Source organism: Prosopis cineraria, unplaced genomic scaffold (genome assembly GCF_029017545.1).
Source record: "Prosopis cineraria cultivar Desert tree isolate PC_DT_omini unplaced genomic scaffold, ASM2901754v1 PC10, whole genome shotgun sequence".
In the NCBI taxonomy this organism is placed as follows: Eukaryota; Viridiplantae; Streptophyta; class Magnoliopsida; order Fabales; family Fabaceae; genus Prosopis; species Prosopis cineraria.
In genome coordinates, this window is record NW_026555341.1 from 7,302,555 (window position 1) to 7,312,206 (window position 9,652).

General features: G+C 37.5%; 2 protein-coding genes across 2 annotated transcripts; both read right to left on the reverse strand.

Annotated features, from left to right (window-relative positions):
- Positions 1 to 207: 207 nt before the first annotated feature.
- LOC129322672 (1-aminocyclopropane-1-carboxylate synthase) lies at positions 208 to 2,521 on the reverse strand. Its single transcript, XM_054969000.1, has 4 exons — positions 2,232 to 2,521; positions 2,023 to 2,154; positions 1,753 to 1,913; positions 208 to 1,548 (listed from the first exon to the last, which is right to left on the reverse strand). The coding sequence occupies exons 1-4, from the start codon at positions 2,370 to 2,372 to the stop codon at positions 549 to 551; spliced, it is 1,434 nt and encodes a 477-aa protein (XP_054824975.1). The 5' UTR covers positions 2,373 to 2,521; the 3' UTR covers positions 208 to 548.
- A 3,246-nt stretch (positions 2,522 to 5,767) lies between these two features.
- Positions 5,768 to 7,848, reverse strand: LOC129322759 (2-C-methyl-D-erythritol 2,4-cyclodiphosphate synthase, chloroplastic). The gene is made up of 3 exons (XM_054969129.1): positions 7,300 to 7,848; positions 6,938 to 7,068; positions 5,768 to 6,157 (listed from the first exon to the last, which is right to left on the reverse strand). Exons 1-3 carry the CDS (start codon positions 7,640 to 7,642, stop codon positions 5,924 to 5,926), a joined length of 708 nt encoding a protein of 235 aa, XP_054825104.1. The 5' UTR covers positions 7,643 to 7,848; the 3' UTR covers positions 5,768 to 5,923.
- Positions 7,849 to 9,652: the final 1,804 nt, after the last annotated feature.

Sequence of the window (9,652 nt, forward strand, 5' to 3'; positions counted from 1 at the left end):
CTTGCACCAGACCACCGCGGGAGTGACAGGGGACAGAGAGAATATCAATGCCCAGAAAGAAGGCTGCATGAGATTGACATACTTCATGAAATCTTAAATATTGGCAAGCATCAAAGAAGGCATCTAAGCATAGGCCAATATAGAAGGATTGACAGGGGACAGCAAATATGAGAGTGAAATGTAGAGAGAGCATGAGATGGACAAAGAAGAGAAAAATGAAGACGTTTTATTACAATTCTTCAATCAATGTTTCACAATTTAATGGAGCAGGACTAATTAATGTATCAATTGCAATCTTTTGAACCAAGACTGCATGAACTTCTTTCACCAAGAACACATCATTCTGAAAGTGAAAAAAGAAAAAAGAAAAAGCCTTCGAGACCGAAGCAACAATTATCAAGGCATCCATCAGTGATACAGTTGCAGGAATGCCTTCTTATTGTCGTCAAACGTACAACCTTCTTGCAAGTAATGTACACTTACAAAAAAGGTAAGAAACATATCAACGAACAAAATTAAACAATCTTGATTGTGCAGAGACCGTTACTTCACATGGTGGCTTTGACCATAGGTGATTGAGGTAATGGCGAGTGAGGTGACATCATCATCATCATATCATCGATGTTCCTCGATTTAAAGCTTAATCGCAATTTCAAGCTGCTCTGCCAGCACAGTTTCTTTGCAGGTACCTTGGTCTCTGTATTTTGACGCACGAAACTGCGAATTCTTGTCAAAGCAACTTCCACCGCCAAATCATCCATATTAGCATAGCATACCCTGAACCACCCTGGTTCGCGGCAATGAAATGAAGAACCAGGCGAAACATTGATCTTAACTTCATGAATGATCGTTTTCCACAGCTCCATTTCTGCTTCGGTCTCCTGCTTCTTTAGAAGATGACGCAAATCCATCCACAGAAACAAACCAGCGTTGCTCTGCAAGCACTTTATGCCAACTTGGCCGAGTCCTCTTGTGAAAAGTCTGAATCTTTTGGCAAGCCTACTCGCACTCTCTGTAAGAAATCGATCCACAAACTCATCATCAGATAGCATCGATGCAAGAAGATTCTGGGTTTGTGTGGACACTAATCCAAAGCTGGACATTTTGCGAGCACAATTCACAACATCATCGTTATAGGAGTAGATGATGCCAACTCTAAACCCAGGAACTCCAAGATCCTTTGAAAGGCTATAAACGATGTGGATGAGGTCACGGTTACATTCCACGTCTTGTTCCTCTATAATCTCAGCGATGCTTGTGAAACCATGCTCGCCAAAAACTGTCCCAGCGTAGACTTCGTCACATACGAGGTGGATTTTCTTTTCGTTGATGAAGCTAACCACACTTTTCAATGTTTCACTGCCCATGATAGTCCCCAGTGGGTTTGAAGGATTGGTAATGAGCAAGCCCTTTACTTTGATGTTATCCTCTTTGGCTTTCTCATACGCTTCTTCTAACGCTTTTGTCGTCAACTTGAAATTGTTCGAGCTTTCGCAGACAACTGGGACAAGTTGAAGTCCTGTTCTCCATCTCAAATCCCGATCAAAACTGTAACATTAAAAAAACGATATTGTTTAAATTATTGAAGTGGAAAAGGCCAATCATTTCTCATTTAAAAACAAGGGAAGTCAAACAATGGAAATAGCTAAAGTTTCAATTTATGTGAACATCATTGTAAACCTAACCCACTTTAGAATCTGCGGTTTAATTATGAAAAATTAGAAAGAGAAGGTGCAAGGTGGCGTGTAATACCCTGGATAGTAAGGTGTGGGTACCAAAAATGCATCACCAGGATCTGCCAAACAGAAGGCGGTGACTTCGTGTGCTCCGGTTGCTCCGCCGCTCATAACTATACGATCAGGGTCGAATGTGACTCTGCTTCCTCTTGCTCTTGCCATGAATTTGGCCAAAGCCTGTGCATATATTCGTTTCTTTGTTAGTTTGCTGATAATTAAAATCACTATCAACTTGTTTGATGTTTATTTTCCTGATTAATCAAACACTGAATTGATAGGCACTCACATTTCTGAACTCTGGCAAGCCATGATAGTCCTGAAAGTTAGATATGGTCCTGAAATCTCGGGCTCCTTCTGGGGTGCAAATACTGGCCTCTGGATTACTCGTTATCCACTCTTCAATCACATCAGATGTGAGCTGCCACAGATGACAATAATATCAGCTTCTGAGCTAAACTTAAAACAAGTTTCAACTCATTAATGCGTTACACACACCTGATTTTCAGCTAGACCCATCTGAATAACCCCATTTAGATTGTTGGTGGGATGAAACGGATCGTTTTCATAGGCCTTCCATCCATCAAAGTATGGGGAGTGTTCACCGTGTCCGTTGCCGGTCGCAATCTTCGACAACATTGTATATTGTTCTTCCGAACTGCTTAGAAATGTATTTGGATTAATGAGCACAAAGTCAAGAGGGAAAGAGGAAGAATGAGAGACGGAGAGAAGGGGCTGAGTGTGAAGAAGGGACGAATTGATTACGAAGTGAGCGTGTAACTTGAACCACAACCTCGCCAATGGATCTCTTTATATGCAGATGGTTCTCCGACAAAATTTACGAAGTCTAAAGTGAAGCTTCGTGCGAACGAGGGGTGTCGCACAGACTTGGTTGTTGCGTGTTCAAGTTCCGACCAATGAGTCAATGACACTTGTCCTAGTGGAGGCAACACGTCATTTTTTGGCTTCGGTTATCACTGTCTCTGCCATTAATAATCCTGCCCCTGTATCCTCCGTTAACGTCATCACTCTGCTGTATCCCACTCGGGAATGATTCTGTAGGCTCTTCTGATTTGATTGCTAACCTTTAGGATAACAATGACAATTACATATTTGTGTTTTTCTGTTTTAATTATTTGGGCGCGGCTCGGCCTGGCTTCGATGTTTTGCTTGATGAAACATTAGTTGAGTTAAACTGATTTCAAATTAATATTGTCATGCGTTTTAGGGACAAATGAACCATTTTCATACGAATTATTTTAGTGTTTTTGTACTTCTGCTTCCTCAATAAGTAGGTGAGCTAGTGGGGGCAATGCTGTGTTGCTCAGCTGCTCGCAGGTTGTCACACGGCAATGAATCACCAAGCAAATAATTTTTTTGATTTATCTAATAATTCCGAAAAGAGAGAAATTGAGGATAAAGAGCCCAAAGATTTGAACTTGCTGAACTGGCCAATTAATTCTTTCTTTCCTTTTTCATGTGCATTAGTTGAACTTTGCAAACTGCAAACATGATTAATCATTTAAGCATGTGATTATCCTCGATATATATATAAATATATTCCAGAGGATTATTCAAAAAAGGATACCCTTTGCCGTTTCCATGAATCTAGAATTATTCAATGCAGCCGACATCTCTTCTGGCCTGATTATATCAGATCTTGTTTCACCAGTTTATTATCCACATAGATTGCACGTTTGATAACGTTTCGATTTGTTTCAGTAAGTTCATTTAATTCACGCCAATGACTATATATAATATCAAAGAACAGCACATTGTAGAGATGGAATTAATGATGAATTGAGTTGATTACGTATGATGTAACGTGTAAAAAGTGCTGCATAATTTTGTTGGGGGAATAATTGTTAATTTTCAAATGGGACAGTGAGAAATGATTTTCCTGGTAAGCCTTAATCTCGTGCTTGGTTTTAATTCCTCAAACTTTCCACGTCCATAGTCCATACCCCTAATTGGACCGGCTTTGTCTGGTAATATTCCATCGTTCATTTATTTGGTTTGAACTGAGACAAAAACTTCATTTGAAGGTTGAAAACTTGTTTTTGGTCCAAGTTCTTCCCTTTGAAATTCCACCCCCTACGTGCTGCGTAAGTGAAGATAGTCAAACATCGTCACCTTCCATTGAGCCCGCGAGAAGGAAAAATAGAATGAAAAATCAGAGTATAAAAAATCTATTCAATCTTTCCGTTAAATCATTAAATTAATATTTTAACTGATTCAATAAAATACTTTATTTATAACCGATTTATCACAATTTAATAATCATTTTAACTATTAACCTTTAAAATCAGTATCTAAATCAATTCAATAACAGATCTAATTTTTATATATTTTACGAAAAATATATTGTGACAAGTTTTCTTTTAACCTTAAAAAAAAGTTAGAGGTGAAGAATGTTGGTGCGTCTTTTCATCTTCAATTTTTTTTTTTACCCCCATATCCACTCCTGGCAAACAGGAATGGACCTTGCATGAAATACAGATTTCCAGTTGGACTTCGTCATATCCATGAAGATGGCCCTTGGGACACTGTAAAAGTGAAGGTTCTTCACACTTTCGCATATTGGAAATTGCATTAACTCGTGGGGACGAAAAGTCAATGAAATGAATTGAGGTTGACTGAACGCGGGACAATTAATGAAGTGGTCGAGTTGGACATTGAGAAAGAGTATGCCCTTTTCCATTGCCTGTTAGGTGCGTGGTAATTTTATAAAACAAGTTTCAAGTTTCAACCACGTATTCATGGTGAATAATTCTTGGAAAACCTGATCACGAGCCAGGTCCACGATTTACATAACATGTGCGATATATCTGGTCCTGGCACTGTACACAGCGTTTAGTCTTGATCAACACTTGGCAGGTTCAACTTTGATTAGCTTCTGAGCACAGGTTTGACTTCCAAGTTAAAATGGCGAAACCTGAATATGGGCTTCAGAAAAAACCGCCTCTTCCTCCTACTATTGACTGTCACATATTCACGCGGTTGTTGATTTAATTCCGATCCCAGGAATGAAGTGTCTGAATATGGCTGTGTACTGCCATGTCATCGTATGGCTAAGATCAGAACTCAGAAATTAACATATTCTTGCAGCCGTGGAAGAAGTAGTCATCATCAGCGTGTGCTTTGTTCGAGTTCAAAACAGAACAATTGGCAATAGAGGAATGCAAAAATCCTATCAATCAGCAATCCTCCCACTTTTAATCCCCACTTAGTAGGCTTTCAATTTTACTAAGATGGTATTTCATGGCTTTCTAACACATTTGAATGGTTGTTAGGTACTATCTCTTTTTATTTATAAGTTGTATTCCGTAAGTTTTCTATATTCCTAAGTTATAATCCTGTGAAACACTTAATATTCTTCTCCAATAAAACTCTTGGCATGGATATTATTGTGTGGTTATATTGGAGAGAAATATTGAAAGAAATGATAAAGAATTTGTTTTTGACGAATGGTTTTTTAAAAAGATGGAATAATTTAAGACAATAAACTGATTCTCTTTGTTTGTGTGTGTGTGTGTGTGTGTGTGTGTGTGTGTAAATTAATTAAATGTGATCTATAAATAAAAATGGAGGAAGTACTATGTTAGCATCACTCCGGCAACAAATGCGATGCGTATTTACTGAGACTGTGTTTTGTATTCCATCAAGTAAATGCTAAACTTGATGAGAAGGTCAAATGGTTATTTTTTGAGCTTAGATATCGATATCTGTACGCAATACTTTCTCAATATGATACTGAGTTGAGAAATAACACTCACCACGGATATTTCATTATTCCTCTTTTGCTAATTTCCCTGTTCTATTTTGGTTAGTTTCATTCCTTTGATCGTCTACTCTTCTCTCTATATTCATAATATCATTCCAGGTCCTCCAGATCGGATTATCCATTGTGCATGACTATTTCACAAGAAAAATGATAGACCACAACCAGTTCTTAGCGAGTTCTCAAAGTTATAATTCATTGATCATATTCATTCAGTTCAACCTTCAAGGATGTCATGAGAAAGAATCAGCTATTCAAACCAAGTATTATGCAGGCTCCATTTGATTTGTATAAGCAGCAAAACCAAAAATGGTAATAAAGCATGATTCATAGATTTCACAACAATATATATTGAGCATAGCATAACTCTTTTTTTTTTTTTTCCTTTCCCCAATACAATTTCCAGCCTCTACTTCTTCATCAGAAGGACCACTGTGTGAGCTGCTATACTTCTATTCTCACCAAGGCTGTCAACTTTCTCATGAGTCTTTGCTTTGATATTTACCACAGAAGGATCGACTCCAAGCAGCGCAGATAAGTTGGCCTTGATGGCCTCTTTGTGCGGGCTTAGTTTTGGTCTTTGAAGTATCAATGTAGAATCCAAATTTCCGATCTCGTAACCTGCTTCATGCATAAGTCTCACCTGTAGAGGAACAGGCGACACCAAGATTACACGAAGCTAAAAAAATATCCACAGTAAAACGCTTTCTCTGTCACCAAATTTCGTCAAAGATAAAGCAGACAACAAAAACAGAGACTTTCTTCTACAGCAATCATACCAAACAAAAAACAAACAAACAAACAAAACAAACGCAACTTCAAGCATATTAAATGTGAGCAAACAGTCATGGAGCGGCCTCTAATATATTACCAACCGTTCCTCTAAGTATTTGCCCAAGAAGCCATGAATCGGCAAACCCGTGATTCTGAATTCTGATCAGTATCCTGTCCACGCACAAACTCACCTCTTAAATCTACATAAGTTAACAAACAAAAACCTTCCTCTTTACTTCATTTGTCTTCAGATTCACGGTTGAAAGGACCATAATACTATTCCTTAATCTATGTCTTCCTTTCCGCGAAGATGTTATCTCACTAGCCAAGGCAGGGGGCAGGGAAAGCTAGATTGACCTAAAAGGTAAGCTGATTAGTGATAACAGTACAAAGGGGGACCAAAAATACGAAAGTTACACTTTTAGCAAACATCGAGCAGTATCTCTACACAACCAACTTATTGGGATTCACAGACTCCGCGTATTGCCTCTAAATCACCATTGAAATATCCTTCCAACTAGTGTAGCGAATAATTATTATTAATCTTTTGTTCACAAAAGACAACAAACACTTGCATGACACGGAGGGGGAAATCATTAGAGGAAGATACGTAGTGTTAGACACAGTCATTCAAAAAGCTTGTACTCACAGATTCTTTGATGAAAACAGAGGAGTCGCAACCCTTCCACTTCGGATCTGAGTCCGGAAATATCTGCCCTATATCAGGAAGACCAAGCGCCCCAAGGATGGCATCGACCACACAGTGAAGCAGCACATCCCCTACAGCAAACAAGCAACGAAGCCAATCATACGTAACAGAACCGTTTAGTTAACTCAATTCAATTTATTTTTAGAAAAACAAATTGCGGGGAATTCAACCTAGAATTTCTAATAATTTTTCATTTGAAAAATCCGTTTCCAATGGTCGTGAAGCTTCCTCGGTATCCAGATAGCAAAAGCCACAGTAATGAAACTTCAAGATAAAAAGCTAGCTAATCGGAATCTAATTACCATCGGAATGAGCTTCGCACCCTCTTTCGTGAGGGATGTTAATTCCCCCGATAATTAAGGGATAACCAGCCTCTAGACGATGGAGATCGAATCCATGACCGACCCGAAAGGGCAAGGGTTTAGAGGCAGTGACTGAGGCTGGGGATGCATCGACCCCCACGGAGGTGGTTGCAGCAGGAGAAACGGTAGGTGCAGACGAAGTTGTTGCCCTGATTTGAAATTTCCGCGGGACGGAATTGATGCGAGGAAATGAAGATGAGGTGGAATATGAAGCAAAAGATTTGCTGGCAGTTGTGCTTCTTGTGAAGAGAATAGAAAATGTAGTCGAGAAAGACGCTGCCATGGTTGTTGCCTCTGAGTTCAGCGAAGACCGAAATGAACGCCTTCAGACAGGTCAGAGAACAACAGAACTCTTGCAGGCCGATACACCTTGGCTAGCGGCTATGTGGCCTTTGCTCTCCTGACCGGTGCTTGTTCATTGCATGTGTAGGCAGTAGCCAGTCTTCATTGAACAATTTCAAAATTTTCCCTTTTTTAAATTTTTGTGGCCTGATTCTCGTTTTGCCCGTTCCTTCTTCTTTTTTTTTTCCAGTCAAAACTTTTTTTTTTAATAAAAAAAGCCTCCTAGTCAAAACTGACTAGCATGGTGCAGAATCCAGAAGGATATTTCGCCCACGGGATTTTTCCTTTTGACTACAGATTATTTTTCTGAATGCTTGGGATGAGGAGGTAGACTTTCTCATCATTTTATTATTAACAAAGATAACTCGCTCCCAATGTTTTCACATCCAGACTGAATGTCAAATCAAAAAGATTAGTCGTTCACGATTTTTATAATTTAACTGATTAAATTATTAATTGAATATTAATATAATAATTAAAATTAAAAGATAATATTTATATACACACATATAATAAGAATAATTTGCTCCTTACTTCCATTCAAAATTAAACAAATTATATTTTTCCTATCCATATATTAACTAATCAAAAAATAATTTTAAAAAATATTAAATATTCTATATTTTAGACCATACTTATTTACAAAAAAATATGATAATTTAGACTGAAATAATATATATATATATATATATATATATAATAACATACTATCTCATTATGAAATGTAATAAATTTTAATTTTAATTGTAATTTATTGGTGTCTTCCAAAACATTGTGAAAAGTGCCTCCCATTTATCATATTTCCCATCCACCAGCCGACTATGCATCTACTCTGAACTTCTACTCTGAGCCTTATAGTCACATGCTTTCATATCACTCCTTTCGAGTCTCTCTTTTCAAATTTGCTGCTTGATTTCGTTTTTTCACTCCTGTCAATCCACTTTCTTCTTCGTTCTCACTCGAACGTTGAAACTTTAGGGTCTAAAGCATTCAAATTTCAAGCTTTTGATCAAAATTTTATCTTTTAATTTTATTTTCAAGTTTTTTATTATTCTTGTTGCTATAAATAAAAAGATTATAAAGGTACATGTTGGATTTTTTTTCACCTTCGTTCATCTTCTTTCTTCCCCTTCAAAGCAACCGGAAATCGAAAGTCGGAACCCCATGTTTTGAACTCGCTTGGTTTCTTTAAACTCGCTTCAGTTTCTAGCTCAAAAGTTAGCTTGCAGTGGCTCAATCTGACTCAACCTATAAAATGGTTTAAACGAGTGAAACAAGCTGTTTAAGTCTTCGGTCAACAGTCGGACCAATTTGACCATCCGATCTGATCTAGCTTTCAAATCATTGCTTGCTCTATATCATCATTTTAAAAATAGGAAAAATTGGTCATAAAGATTTCAGCATCAAATTAATTGCTAAAAAAGCATTAGAGAGTTTTGAAAATAAGGTCCTTTTGCAGCAATATTGTAGTGAGTTAAAAGACCAAAATGCCCTTGGTTAATGAGATTTGAAAATAAAAAATGTTTGACAAGTAGAATTTCAAGGGCGATGGAACTTGCAAAGAACAAACAAAGAAGATGAATAACAGGTAGTACCGACAACTTGTTAACTTGTTAGCCACTTGAGGAGTATTTAGGCAATACCCCAAGCGATATTGACAGCGACATTTGAGTTTTTGCAACTTTGGATTTGAGGTGTGTTACTTGACACCTTTAATCTCTGTTTCTCAAGAAGTATCGTGCTTTTCATGATAACAATATAGTATATTTGAATAAATAGATATCCTTAGGCTCTATATGCTTATTTTTCATGAAACAAGAATACATATCATGAAAACGATTATGACCTTAGGCTCTATATGCTTATTTTTCATGAAAAAGGAAATTCATATCTTGAAAATGATTGTGTACTTAGCTTTATATGCTTATTTTTCATGAAAATAAAAATACAT

What these genes read in the sequence shown, in the direction of transcription:
- LOC129322672 (XM_054969000.1), bottom strand. Translation starts at nt 2,372, where the DNA reads ATGTTGTCGAAGATTGCGACCGGCAACGGACACGGTGAACACTCCCCA. An exon ending in GCTTGCCAGAGTTCAGAAAT is followed by an intron (nt 1,914 to 2,022) that starts GTGAGTGCCTAT and finishes ATATATGCACAG; the next exon opens with GCTTTGGCCAAATTCATGGC. An exon ending in CCCACACCTTACTATCCAGG is followed by an intron (nt 1,549 to 1,752) that starts GTATTACACGCC and finishes TTAATGTTACAG; the next exon opens with TTTTGATCGGGATTTGAGAT.
- LOC129322759 (XM_054969129.1), bottom strand. Translation starts at nt 7,642, where the DNA reads ATGGCAGCGTCTTTCTCGACTACATTTTCTATTCTCTTCACAAGAAGC. An exon ending in GTGCGAAGCTCATTCCGATG is followed by an intron (nt 7,069 to 7,299) that starts GTAATTAGATTC and finishes TGTTTGCTGTAG; the next exon opens with GGGATGTGCTGCTTCACTGT. An exon ending in CTGTTTTCATCAAAGAATCT is followed by an intron (nt 6,158 to 6,937) that starts GTGAGTACAAGC and finishes GTTCCTCTACAG; the next exon opens with GTGAGACTTATGCATGAAGC.